At 53.6% G+C, this 13,877-nt stretch overlaps 2 protein-coding genes across 2 annotated transcripts; one reads left to right on the top strand and one right to left on the bottom strand.

Moving 5' to 3' along the window:
• Positions 1-702: 702 nt before the first annotated feature.
• On the bottom strand, positions 703-1,368 carry YAE1 (uncharacterized protein; the record flags this gene model as incomplete). The annotated part of the gene is made up of 1 exon (XM_083194795.1): positions 703-1,368. The coding sequence occupies one exon, from the start codon at positions 1,366-1,368 to the stop codon at positions 703-705; it is 666 nt and encodes a 221-aa protein (XP_083049708.1).
• Positions 1,369-10,567: 9,199 nt separating this feature from the next.
• Positions 10,568-12,022, top strand: ACO1O0_005372 (major facilitator superfamily domain-containing protein; the record flags this gene model as incomplete). The annotated part of the gene is made up of 3 exons (XM_083194794.1): positions 10,568-10,639; positions 10,697-10,905; positions 10,963-12,022. The coding sequence occupies 3 exons, from the start codon at positions 10,568-10,570 to the stop codon at positions 12,020-12,022; spliced, it is 1,341 nt and encodes a 446-aa protein (XP_083049707.1).
• Between the last annotated feature and the right edge of the window lie 1,855 nt (positions 12,023-13,877).

Here is a 13,877-nt window from a genome sequence, read left to right as displayed (position 1 = left end):
CGCCGCAGTCTTGCACGTAGGTATGGCTTCTTTAGGCAATTGAAGCACGTACGAATACCCCGTGCGGTTACTTCGTGCCTACTAGTACTCGTGATAGCGAGTAATAGCGTGTTGCCTTTTGTTGTTATGAATCAGTCACAGCATGAAATGGATCCGAAAATAAGCGCAATGTTATGAGTTGTGCCTGGATAATATACCGGCAAGACATTTGATGCTATCTTGTGAGAGGCATTATGCAGGGCATGATGAACAGTCGCCACCTCTCGTTTCCCAGCAGGGGAGCCCAACTTGTGCCCGCGTGTTGTCTGTACTTTGGTGAGTTACTCATCAAGGGGGACTTCTATGTTGAGACTGCCAGGGTGTGATGGTTGAGATGGCAAACTTCAACGTCTCTAAAAAGAGATTGCCTCTGTTTAACCACAACTTTATCTCAACGTTCTAGACTCGCGGCGATCAAGTCTGGAGTCTGCCGCCTCTGGGTAAAGACGGTGCTAGTATTACGCGTCGCGCTGGTGCTTCTGTACGAGTAGCCGAGCCCCTGTGCTGCACGGTTGGCTAGCTCTCCGTGCTCTCCTAGAGAGCAGGGCCCCCCGCGCTGGACTCTGAGTGCAACTCCGAGCTTAGCCTTCTTGATACCCCTGAGGAGGTTTCCATCCCGGGCGCGGGGCCTGCGGCGTGTTGTGTATCCGGGTCTCGTTGACCTCACCAATCCAGAGGATCTCTCGTAACAGGCTCTCCCGCATGTTCGTGTGGTTCTTCGGAGGCGCGCTCCTGCTGAGGTTGAGGTTCGGGGTTGACATGGTCCAAAATAGAGCGGTCGATCTTCCAAGCTCGGAGCTGCTCCTCCAAAACGTCGGTCCACTTGCGGATAAGCGGATGAGCCAGAGCGCCATCCTTGGTCTGCAGGACATCGTGGTCGACCTCGTAGCTAGGCTCCCCGCTTGACTTCCAGTAGTCGCTGCTGAAGAGGCGTTCGACCCCAAGATCCGTCCGTGCATCGGCCAGGAGACTCTCCGCCTTGGTTAATGTCTCGCCCTCCCGCCCGTCGAGAGCCTCGACGATGCCCTCCAGCACGCCTAGGACTTGGCCTGCCTGTAGTCCGATGGCGGCGCCCATGGTGTAGCCGTCATCGAAGCCTTGCTGCAGCGTGGCCTGTTTCCCGACGTTGATGCCCTCACGATAGCCTGCTGTGGCGTGCTCGGTCTCCAGACGCCGCATGTCGGAGGGGTGGGATGTCTCCGCACTTTCATCATCATGCCCTCCAAAGACATCGTCAAAGGTGTCGTTGAGCGTCTCCGGCTGGAGGTGCTCCCCGCCGTGGACGATATAGGCGTCATCGCCCATGTTCTCTACAGGCTGGTAATGCATTCTGACTGAAGCTGCTAGAAGAATTCGCTAGGGATTCGCCGTCTGATCAAGATGTGAAGGATTCATGGGCTTGTGGGGTTGTGAATCCAGGGTAGGTTTTAACTTTTTTGATGCCCGAAATGCTGTTATGTAAGCCATTATTGGGCGCCTTGAGGGGCATCACATACTTCACATACCACCACGAGCCGAACTTAAAACCTCAAAAACAACCAGAAACCGAGCTTACGCTTATCATGCTCCGTGCGGTGCATCCCCATGGGTGGGAAGCTCTGCAGGTGAGTGTAGGTAATGATAGGCTGGCGCAATGTCTGGCTCGGCTTGATGGATGATGGGTGGGAAACCCACGCGTGGACTACTTGGAGCTGTGGGTTTGCAATACCCGTCTTCGGCGACTCATTGCGACTCGGGTGCGCTGGACAAGAATCGCGTTACTCTAGCAAGGGGGCACGCGTGTATCCCGGCCTTGAATTCGTTGGCTCATTCGAGCTTAAATCATCCTAAGAGGAAGTTACAGCCGCCACGATGAAGGAGAAACACATCTTACCAGCAAAGGTGAGGTGATTCAAGGTAGATAGGCATAACATGTGCCTAATACTACTAGTACCCAGGGCAATGAGTCGCAACGCTTTCGTTCAAGAACGGCCAAGTTTCAGTGGATTGTCCGGAGTGTGATGGTGTAATTTGGCTTTTGGTTGATATCTGGAAAGGTACCAGTGACCAAGTCGGCGCTCCTCGCTCTCACTCCCGGAGCACGATGCAGTAGTAAGGCAGACCGCCTTCTGTTGGGCTCGTCAACGATGAAGCTTTCCATATAGATACTGCACTCACCCTTTTGTGAACCAGAAGCCTCGTCCACGATACTCTGTCAAAGCAGAAGAAGACGTGTTTTTGCGGCAACCAAACCTCCCGAGTAGCGACGTACTCATATGCACCGGTGCCGGCGATTCATATTCGTACCATAGTAATACCTCGTCAAACAAGACTTCAAGACAACATGGGTAGGCAATCCGGCTACGACTGGACCCGAGCCACGGGACCCTCCCGTCCTCCTCGGCCCGCGGGGGGCGCAGGCAACGGCGCCACCCCACCGAACCCGCCAAGCGGGAGCGGGCAAACCAACGGTCCAAACAACGGATCTGGATCAGGGACGGCGCAGCACGGGAGTGGCAATGGGCAGAACCAGCCGAAGAAGTAATAGCCGGAAGAAGGAGCTGCTGCAGGGTGCCGGCGATACACGATAATACGCAGTAGCCCGGTATCGGCCTCGGCAAAGGGCAGGCAAGACAGGGCCCGAGGCGAAGCGCATGATATTATTACGGTCGATCCTGGTAGTAAGTATCCGTACTATGCAGTAGTAACATTGTTTGGGAGGACTTTTCCCGGGAGAAGGAGAATTGTTCGTCGTGGAACGGGAGGGGTTGAGGAAGAACTGGAGGGCTGACGGGATGATCCTTGGGTAATGGCGAATCAGGCGAATCGGCGACCATCACCTACGACGGCCGAGAAAAGTCTAGAATAGAAAGTGACAGGCAACCGGGACAGTCACAGTACATACTATGTAGTACTACTCTGTTGTAGCATTGGCAGCATGTCGCACCCCCTCTGGGACTCACCGATATGTTCACCAGCGCGGGGACTAGCTCACCGAGACTTGCCCGACGCTCTCTGCCCGAATTGACGATGAATCATGCCCTTTGCAAGTTTGGTGCCACTGTTGGCATGCCTGGAGAAGATGTGCCATGTAGTACGTACGATGTACGATGTACTCGTACATACATACACGATGCGCGATGATGGCGTTCCCATGGCATGGTGCCGTCGGTTGTCACAGGTTTGACACTTGTCAGTCTGGCGCAGATCTGGCTGGCCTGTCGGATTCTTGCACAAGCTGTGAAGTTTTTTTCAGTTTTTTGTTTGGTTGCTGTGTCGTCGGCCATGCTCCGTGCTCACCGTCTTGCCGGGGCTCCGCGCGTGGTGCCCGGGGCTGACGGGCTACTGCTATTGGTGACTGACCGGAGCGTGAGTCTGCGAATCTGCGAGTCTGCAAGTCTGTGGATGAGTGGCTGGGGAGGGTTCTGGGTTCTGCAAGAAGCGGAAATTGGGGAAATTGGCCCATTGGGTGCGATCCGGAAGCTCTTCCGTAGCGGGTCTAGCCGCATGGGGAAAAGAACCCCTTTTAAGGAAATATGTGCCCCGTGCCTCGGTCTGAGCTATCAAGGTCTTGCTTCATCTTGTGTTCACAACAGGAACTGCAGTCTGCAGCCCTGGACTTGTCCCGTCCTGATAATACCATGTAATAATACTCCGTAGCGGAATACCAGATCGCCGTGTTCTTCCCGTTTTGCAGCGCCACTGTCTGTTTGCTCAGCTGAGAGTTGAGGCCCCGGGGCCCTGCGTTGCCAGCCGAAGGTCCAACTACTATCATTACCTGATACGTACTACGTAGTATTAGTACGGATACAAGTACGGGTAAGCATCAGGGACCTTGTTGGACCTTGGTAGGGGCTTCACCGCCCGCCCACCGCCCACAGTCCACCGCCCAACCATCGCTGGTCCCACTGACATGGAACCGGGTCGCACACCGTCGCAGGAATGATTCGATGAAACCTCGTTGCGGATTTGCGGCGACTTAATATGACATCTCTCTGACAGAATGACCAGGGCCAATTACCAGCTTTGAACAGGGGCCCAAGGGGCGAAGCTGCCAAAAATCAGAGAACAACAACTCGCAACAACAGCAACAACAACAACAACATTGGACAACCACCCGAGAGAAGCTGGAGGCAACTGGCAAATTTGCTTGACTGCCGGTCGCATTCCATTCGTCCATCGATTGCTTTTGCTTCCCCGGGGGATCAGGCTGAGAGCCGGATAATGATTAATAATAACCACAATAAGTCGCCAGATCGAACAAGGAGGACAAAGCGACCCAAGCTGCCGTCGTATTTGCTGATTGCTGATTGCTGATTGCTCACCGACCCAGCTGTCAAAGCAATTGTGTCTTGTCTCGTCCCGTCCGCGCTCGCGGCGAATCATGGCCCGTGTCCGTGACTGGTGAGCAATGCGCTCCACACTCGCAAGCCCATCCATGATCCCGCCGCCAATTGTGAAAATCGTTGCGGCAGTCACTCATGTCAGCTGTCGACAAGTCGTGGTTGTTTGGTCTGTTTGGCCTGTATCCGTAACCTGTTTGGTGATGCCTGCTGCCGGAGGCCTTGCTCTGCCTCCCGACGAGACAAAGAAGGAAAAAAGAAGACTAGAAGAATAAAAAGAAATAAGAAATAAAGAGCATCGGGACGCTACCCTGGTGTCTGTGCTTTTTTGTCATCGAAGAATTCTCATGCTGCTTGTTCCTCTGTTTGGGCGCGATCTGCCCTCGTGTGACCCCGGTTTCGTTTAGATCCCGATACAACCGCCTCTCTTTCGCCTAACGCATCCACTGGGGCCTCTCCCGTGACACCGAAGGTGTGTGGAAGCTGTCAAGGTGTGCTGCTGATCACCGAGATATTGTACCAATACCTGACATGTACATCATCAGACGCATCCCCCTCCCTCTCCCAGCCTATGTACACAGGCCTCGCGCCCAAAACCTTCAACACACGACGCACTGGGACGCCATTTCATATTTCTTTTCTGGCATTGTTTCCCCGTGGCTTATACATAGTAGTTTCGCATCCGCCTGTTTGTCCAGCAGTCCTTTTTTTCCCCCCTCTCACCCCTTCCCTCTCTCACTCTCCTTCTTCCAAATTCCCAACATACACCCACCCCCCTGTCGATCCTCACAAAGGCGAGAAAGTCCGTTACCAGGCGCCCGCGCCCGCTCAAAGCAGGGGAGGGGTGTTTAGCTCCAGCCATCCAGGGGTCGACTTTTTTTTTTTTGCCCTCCCTTTTCCCTGACCGCCGGCGCCGGCTTCTTCTGCGCTTGGAGCTCACAGACCGCAATCGGGTCATAAAAGCCACGCGAACAAACGGGTGTGGTGTGTTGTTGTTGTTGTTGTGCGTTGTATGTATGTGCGCGCGGCAGACCGACTAATAAACCAGGGCAAAGGAAAAAAAAATCGAACAACTAAGAAAAAAAAAGCTGTTCGATTCGTCATTTCAGCGAAGAGAGCGAACCCTGGACGGTTAGGAGGATTTAAAAGCCCGAGGAGCCTTGCTTCTATCCTCGTTCCATCACACCACACTCTCTCCCACTCTCCCACGCTTCACCTGTTCATACTACTCCCTTCGAGCCGTCTCTCGCCCTCGCCATCTCTCACCCTCGCCATCTCTCACCCTCGCCATCTCTCACCCTCGCCATCTCTCACCCTCGCCATCTCTCACCCTCGCCATCTGCCTAGGGCCGCCTAGAGCCAACAACACCTCGACGTCTGTGAGCAAGAGCACAGGCCCAGACTCTCCAACCCCCAACAATCTCGCCAAGGCCATTGCCAGAAGCCAAGAAAGACCGGGAAGGATGCCGCGAGGACCGTACGATACCACGGGCGTCGTGAAGCCCAACGCCCCCAAGCCGCCGCCGAAATGAGCAACATCTCAGGCATGGGTGCCTGAACATCCAGATCGACTGGAGCCGTCGAGTAAGATCCCTAGATGGTCCTAGTTATGAATTGTCTTTGAGTCATCTCGCTAACAGGGAGAAGGGCTCAGTCGTCTCCCCAAAGACTTGATAATACCCCCCCCCCCCCCCCACCAACCGAGCGATGCTTTTCACTTCCGACGTCCCGTCGAATGGGACTCTTGGCAAAACGTGCCTTTTGTTTTCTTCCCCCGGTGTTTTCGGTGTTTGCTTTTCACTCGGACGGAACGGTCGAACGGACGGACGGATCAAAAAGAACATAGACTGGCAACGGGATTGGGGCGACATCCTCCGTCTTGCTATGACGCAACGCGCGGAAACCACATTTAGACTATAATCATTCACATGAGCCTGCAGAAATAACATATACAACCATATAATAATGCGAAGAGAAGCGCGGCGCAGGAGCCAATAATTCGATTAAACAGACTGGGGGTGAAGAACTGTGCCACGTGCTATCGATGCCGAGCTTATTCCAAAGCCGGGGATAAGACGGATCAACTCGATCCCCGTCCCCCGTATTGTGCCCTCGGTCCTTGGTCCGGGAGGGGTTTCCTGTGACTGCTGGGGACTTGGCGACGGCCTCGTGTGCGAGGTTCCCATCCGGCACATAGGTTCGGTAGTGGTTGAGAGGGGTCGGGTATTGGAACGAGGCCTCGTGAAGCAGAGGATATTGTGCGCACACTGCCGGGGACATCAACATGAATTCGTGCGGCGGCGGACGCTGATGACGTCGGGAATCTGTGATGTGGGTGGGGTGATGATGGCGTGGGCCGAGGACGGGTCGTACGATGGCGACGTCAACAGGAGAAGTGAACAGAAGTGGGAGCAGAGTTCCTCAAGCTCGACCACAGTCTGTGGGCTCCCACCTGGGAGAGGGCGGCTGGTTGTGGGCGATTGGTTTGCGACTGACGTGCTGATAGTAACAAGGCTGTCAGCCTTGCTCAAGATGCATGATGGGGCTCACATATAGCGTTGGCCAAGCTCCAATGAAAGGCACGTCGGTGAATCCTTTTTGTGGCGCAAGCATGGATGTTGTAGCTGCTAGTACCTGTGACACTACGGAAAGGGCTGATGGTATCATGCCATGGGCGTGGGGGAAATCGGCTGGGGAATCATGTTGCCCGTGAGGGTGAGGCGGGGAAGAATCGAAGTGGGATGAGAAGTTGCATCAGATTGGAGGAGCGAATGATTATGTGAGATTCCGGCAGGTGCTCAACTCCAACTCCAATCATCGATATCAACCTGCATTACTGGAGCTGAGGTATGATGATTGCTTCTAAAAAGCTCTCCTTTTCACCGACTCAGTTAAATTTCCTAGGAAATTCGTGTCCGTTCGATCCATCTTTTTTCCCAATATAAAAATCCAGATAAGTTCCACCCAATTGACAACCGCTACCCTGGCATGTAGATTTGAAAGGTTGTGTGACCTGGACCTCTGAGGACCTTTCAACTCTGCATCATCGGTTCTGTCATCCCCAAGGGGATTCCCCCGATCTTCTCGTTGTTTATTACCCGGCAATAGCATCTACACCACCAATTCCTATGCTATCTCGTTTATGCTTCCTCTTTTGGCTAGGCATCTGCGGCGACAGCTTGGTTTCGGTTGCACCCGGTCATTAGCCCCCTCTTCGAAACCGAATCCATTTCGACGACAAAATCGAGGCCAAAGGTCGTGTTTACACTGTGGCGGATCTGAATTCCCTTTGAAGTCCCTTGAACAGCTAGGGGTACCAATTCAGTATATTGTATTTCTTTCCCATGGTTACATTTAACTCTAGGTCACTCCCTAGCTTGTTGTGGAGGGACGCTGGGCCAAATATTCACCATGGTGACTTTGGTGGTATCCTTTGGTTCGGCTAAGTCATGATACAACAAATCAGGCGAGTTGTTATTAGTACTGACTAAGGATACGAATCGGTAATCTTGGCGCTGGAAAGAAGTTTCGCATAATACAGTTACAAGTAGTTCTGCCAGCTCGTGAGTCGCAGCCCAGAGTTGTCGCCTGCCTACGTGGGACACTTCGCCTATTTTGATTTACGAGATGGTTGATTCTCAAACAGACCGCAAGGAGACCTGTCATATTTCCAGAAAGGCAGCAGAGGGGAGAGACCCGCGCGGTTAAGGCGGTCTGGATTGCAGCGTGTCAACCACGTGGGGCAACCAACTCCCCTCTCTACCACGATTGCGATATCGAATTTCAAGCATCTTGAGAAGTATTAGATACTTCTTGGGAACCTCAGACGGACGATTTAACCAGAGACTGTCGTCGACGCTCTGTTGATTCCCATACCCCTCTGATGGGGTGTGATCCCACCAAGAGCTTCCCGTCTCACACTGAACACAGACACGTCGCTGGTGGACAACACGTATACGCATGCTATTACTATTCTAGGGACACATCATGAACATCCCGCTCTTTTGGCCAAAGGAATACAATGTATAGAGGCCCAATACCCCCTTGTTGCGCATAAGTGTCGTGCTGGCCCCAGGCTGGGCGTCTAAGACGATTGGCCCGACCTCCTCCCAACGGGTAATTCGGACCCTTTTGCAGCGCGCCGAACGCTCGTCCTTGTTCGAATCATAGTCTCGTGCGCCGACAACAGAGAATTGCCCTGTTTCCAGCCAGTCATGATCTGGCCAAGTCTTCGCGATGGCTGGGGTCACTCACCGCCATATGCCCCGTCCCCACCGAGACGGTGGCGGCCCCCGCCAACAGTTTGACCGCGTGGACTATCGCCGATAAACCAGGGTAACTACCCCTCCAGGGAGAGTACAAATGAGCAGCGCTCGCTGTTTGTGATTTGGGTTCCTTTTGATGTTTGGTCATCGGCAAAGGCTGTGCCTTCCGGCCAGCCAACCCTCGCGCTTTACACAGTAACAACAACTATCACCGGCCGCTACTCGGTGTTCGTCTTGACGAGCATCGGAATGGTGGCGCAGGACTCCCTATCATGGGTGTCGGCCATTTGCCTCTTGTTGGGCATCTGGCTCGCCCCGGTCGTCCTTCCTCGGAAGGCAGCCCTTGGTCAGGACCATGGGCTTGATTATGACTTTATGGCAAGCGGATGGGCCTCCTGCGTTCTGGAGTTGGCCAAGGCAGTCGCTAGCGTCATCGACGCTACGACAGACTTGGACTCGCTCTCGAACCTCTTTGGAGTAGCCCGCCCGCAGAGTAAATCGGCGTTTGGGAAGAGACAGGTGAGACTTGAACGCCAAACTTGGTCCAGGAATTCTGACTGACAATGGTACAGGGTGGAACTCCTCGTATGTGGACTTCCGGGATTGCGTCTTCTGAAAGTGTTCTAACAGCTACCAGACAGTTCTCCTGCTATACGTTACCACGATGATAACGATTCCCTCGATGAGCCTCGATTCTTCAGCAAGAAAGCTGGTGGCTTTGCGGTATTTGTTGAATGTCCCTTCGGAATTCTCTCAAATCTCAGGACATCTGGTACGCCACATCGTTTGGTGTTTGCTCTCCGTGAGACTAACTCTTGAACAGGACGGTCCTTGTTTTCCCACTGGAATCAGAACAAGTTTGACCCGGTCTGGAGTTTAGAGTGTCAGAGAGCGCATGGAAGGGACAGCCCGACTGCTGCAATCCCGACAGCTTCTTTGCATTCCTCCCATCCCGTATGGCGTCTTTGACAGCATAGGCACTTGCGCAGGGTATCCTCCAACATCGAACGGGTTATACGCCCTTCTTTTGGAGATATCGCGCAAGCTTGCTGTTAATACCCGGTGGACAGAAGGAATTGAGGAGAGGACCGACGTGAAGATGTCGGTGTCAACGAGATATGATGAGTTATGATCTAAGCGCAGCCTGATGATGGGACTACACGAATGGTATTCCCCGGGTGGCGCTTGGATAATGTCGTCGTGGAAGGCGACCGAGGCTGGACAGCAGCCTGGGACGCCAGTATAGCAAGGGGAAAGCTTTAGATTTGTTCGCAGGAAGTGCTTGTTTTGGCCGACTAGCACGGGGTTGATTGCTCCGTGCTATGCATGGTCAACTTGCATCAGCCACTGCGACCTCTACCACAGCCATGTGAGGGCACGCACCACAACTGTTTCATTTGTCATTATCTATCCAATAAAACACTTGTCGAACAAGAAATCACGTCGTTAGCTTCGCTTTAGTTTCCAGGAACAGTCCTTTCCTATTGTGGCTGAGGATCTGGCTTCCTCAGACTCCGGTGGAACGCGGCCCCGCCACGCCGCCACGAGCCCTAGAATGGACCCCGGTTCTCAGAGTCAGGGGCCGTTAGTGGCTGGACTGCTGCAGGTACTTGCATCACTGCGGGACTGTCCGCTGTGGGAGGGGTACCGCCATGGCACCGGTCCACCGTTCCTTCCGTCCTTCCGCGATCTGGTGCGACCATTGACGCTATTCGCCAACGTTGAACCTCGCTGGAACGACAAACGTAGGCGAGACGGTTGCACTTCCCGGGACGAAAACTGTCCTCATCTCTTCTTCCCCCCGGAAGATTACTTCGCTGTTCTTTTTTGTAAAGCCTTCCCTCCTTTTGCTGTTCTTAGTTGTGTTTAGCTGGCTTTGTTTTATCTCTGTTTTTCGACCTTGCGCACGTCTCCATCTCTGCGAGTACGCGCGCAGCAACCATGGCGGCATCGGACCCAGCATTGAGGAAGAGAGTCCTCCGCGTCATCTTCATCTCTCTCCTCTTGGATCTGGTGCGGCTTCATGTCTCGGGAAATGGCAGTTGTCGCGGGTGACTGACAACTTTACAGATCTCCTTCACCTTTATTCTCCCGCTGTTCCCCAAGCTACTCGAGTTCTATCGCGACCGCGAAGCGCCCTTCCTGGCAGATACCGGCCATCCGACTCTCCTTCAATGGCTTCTTACGGCGCTCAATCGTTACAAGCATGCCTTTTCGCGACCGATCGAGGCCCGATATGATATTGTCTTGTTGGGAGGAGCTATGGGCTCTCTATTCTCGTGAGGACCACACACAGAGGCCACACATACCCGATGCTGACAGGTCTCCCAATCCAGCTTGCTCCAGGCTATTGCCTCTCCCCTGATTGGCGCCCTCTCCGACCGCCACGGCCGACGAACCGCTCTGCTCGCATCCATGTGTGGCAACATTCTCTCCGTTTTGCTGTGGGTGGCAGCTACCGACTTCCGTACATTCGTCGCTAGTCGCGTCGTCGGCGGGCTGTCCGAGGGCAACGTCCAACTCGCCACCGCTATGGCTACCGACATATCCGACAGCACCTCCCGCGGCTCTACCATGGCCATCATCGGGGCGTGCTTCTCAATCGCCTTCACTTTCGGGCCAGCACTCGGTGCTTGGCTCAGTACCATCCCCACGGTGACTGCCAACCCCTTTGCCACTGCAGCGGGAGTTAGCCTAGGGCTTATTGTCCTCGAGACGGTGTACCTATACTTCTATCTTCCAGAAACCCTCCCTGCATTGGCCGGTAAGGGTGAAGAGAAGAAGGAGAAAAAAGAGGCGAAGCCGAAGCAGGCGGAGAGGACAAACTCGCATTTCCTACTCAACGCCGTTCACTTTGTCTTCCTCCTCTTCTTCTCGGGTATGGAGAGCTCGCTTTCGTTCATGACCTACGAGCTATTCGCCTTTGACTCGTCCAAGAATGGCAGGCTACTCGGCTTCATCGGGCTGGTTGCCTCCCTCCTCCAGGGCGGAGTCACGCGCCGGCTTCCCGCGCTGCTGTCTGTCCGCACGGGCGTTCTAGCGTGCCTCGCGGGCTTCATCATACTCGCCCGTGTCTCCACCGTCGGGGGACTCTACGCTGCGGCGACATGCCTGGCCATCACATCGGCGACGGTCGTGACGGGGCTCAACACACTGAGCAGTTTCGAGGCGGGTGAGGACGAGAGGGGCGGTAAGCTGGGTATTCTGCGTAGCTGGGGCCAGCTGGGGCGAGGCATAGGCCCGATTCTGTTCACGAGTGTGTACTGGTGGGCGGGGAGGGATTATGCCTACAACATGGGCGCAACGGGGATGGCGGTTGTGGCCGCAGCGGTGTTGTTTGGGCTAAAGACGCCGAAGGGGGCAGAAAAAGCCAAGGTTATCAAGAAGGATCAATGATGGATAGAATCACGTATATGTCTTTTACAGATATTGTGTATTTTTTGCGAGCTTCTGAGTAAAAGTAGGGAATGAATGGACACACGATGGTATGACACGATCAGAAGATAGCATACGACCAGACAACGACCCGATAACCGCGTAGAGGTGAAATAGAATGTTAACGTAATGAGACGTAAAAGAATAGAAATTCATTGGAAAAAGATATATATGGAAGAGTGGACAAAAGAAAAAAAATTGCTAAAAAAAGACCACCCGCACTTGGATTTGCACCGAGATCCTTGGCTATGGCCCATATCATGATAGGAGTCCAACGAGTTACTATTACTCTATACGGGCCTTTGGCCGATTGACTAGTTGTCAGGGCAGTTGGACCTTGGACTGCGTAATGTGATCTATTTATCATTGTGAGTGCCATTGAGCGCGTGTGACTGTTGTCAGAGTGAGGTGAGTGATGGGTGAGAAGGGATAATGCGCAGGCTGCACACAACGACGAAGGCCGCTCATCAGCACCTAGGTAATTCAAAATTCGAGTCACGCCAGGAACAGTATCATATAACCCGCATATGAGCACAGTATATAGCGGTAATAGTGCTTTGTGTTTTAGTAAGACATTGACGAGATCAGGTTGGACGGGGAATAGTTGGATGGTAGCTCCACCAGGCCCTTTGAGGTCGATCCGTACCTTTTTGGTCATGAGTGCCTATTAATGAAAACGGGAGATCTTTTGAGATACTAGACTAAATCATATATGGATATCAAATTAAAACCGCCGACTGGCACCGGCTGGGGGCTGAGAGGGGCACCTATTTTGGTAATCTGCGGTCACAGTGAAGCGTCTTGGGCCTCCACCGACGACTTCAATTCCCACTCAGTACGATATATATATATAGAAGCCTAATCCCAGATTGGAGGGTTTAATACTATGTACCTGCGGCTACCTAAATGGGAATAGTTTTCAAAAGTGAATCTTCGCCCTTAAAGAGGCTTCGGGTTGAACGGCAACGAACTCTTCTATTGTATGCAGACACCCCCAAATCTCACCGATTTTCGGAATTGATCCATGATAGGAGCTCAGGAATACATTAATGATATCACTCTGTATCCCGAACCCGCACTTCTATTCCGGGTACTACGTGCTATGTATTCCAAAAATTCAGATGCCTTTGATGGAGACTTGTCGCGCGAGATCGACGGAGTTCCCCACTGTGGCTGGAGGCGGCAAGCCTGAGAGCTCTCACTGAAACCTTATAACGTCGGGGAGGACGTATTTACGCTTTGGAAAAGCCAGGGAGCGGGGGGTCTGTGAGCTCCAAGTCTGGCGGGCTGGCCTGGGCCTTGGCCTGGGCCCAACGGTAGAACCTCCCTCCCTCCTGCAAGGGAGGGGTGCACGATCTGGAAGGGTGGAGGAAGTGCATGTAAGGCAGCCAAAGCAAGCAAGCGATTCGTTACAGCACATTGTGCAGGGCCTCTGGGTCCCCTTCGAAACCGACGTCGACATCCACTATCGAGGTTGGCGGTGGCAACGCCCTCGCTGGAAATGGTGGGGCATGACGTGCCATTTGCTGGCCTCAAAGCTCTCAACATCTAAACACAGTTGAAAGGAGGGGTAGAGGGGCAGGGCGGCAGAGGTTGGGTGATTTATCGCAAGAGAGTTTGGCGGTCGTGCGAATAGAGGGCGGTCAGCTCATTCTCCTATCTGGCCATGGCCGCCAGCCTGGGAAGCATCGCGAGGCACTAATACCTGGTGTAGGTGGCTTCCAAGGTTAGCTGGTTGAAGCACAAAGGGTCCTGATTCTGGCTGGCCATTCAGCGAGGGCCGTGACTCACGCCGTCTCACATGGAATACCTCCAG

The sequence above is a fragment of the Amphichorda felina genome (assembly GCF_050947745.1).
Source record: "Amphichorda felina strain 45539 chromosome Unknown scaffold_5, whole genome shotgun sequence".
Taxonomy (NCBI): Eukaryota; Fungi; Ascomycota; class Sordariomycetes; order Hypocreales; family Bionectriaceae; genus Amphichorda; species Amphichorda felina.
Note: the sequence above shows the minus strand (reverse complement) of the source record. Positions and strands in the feature narration are given on the sequence as shown.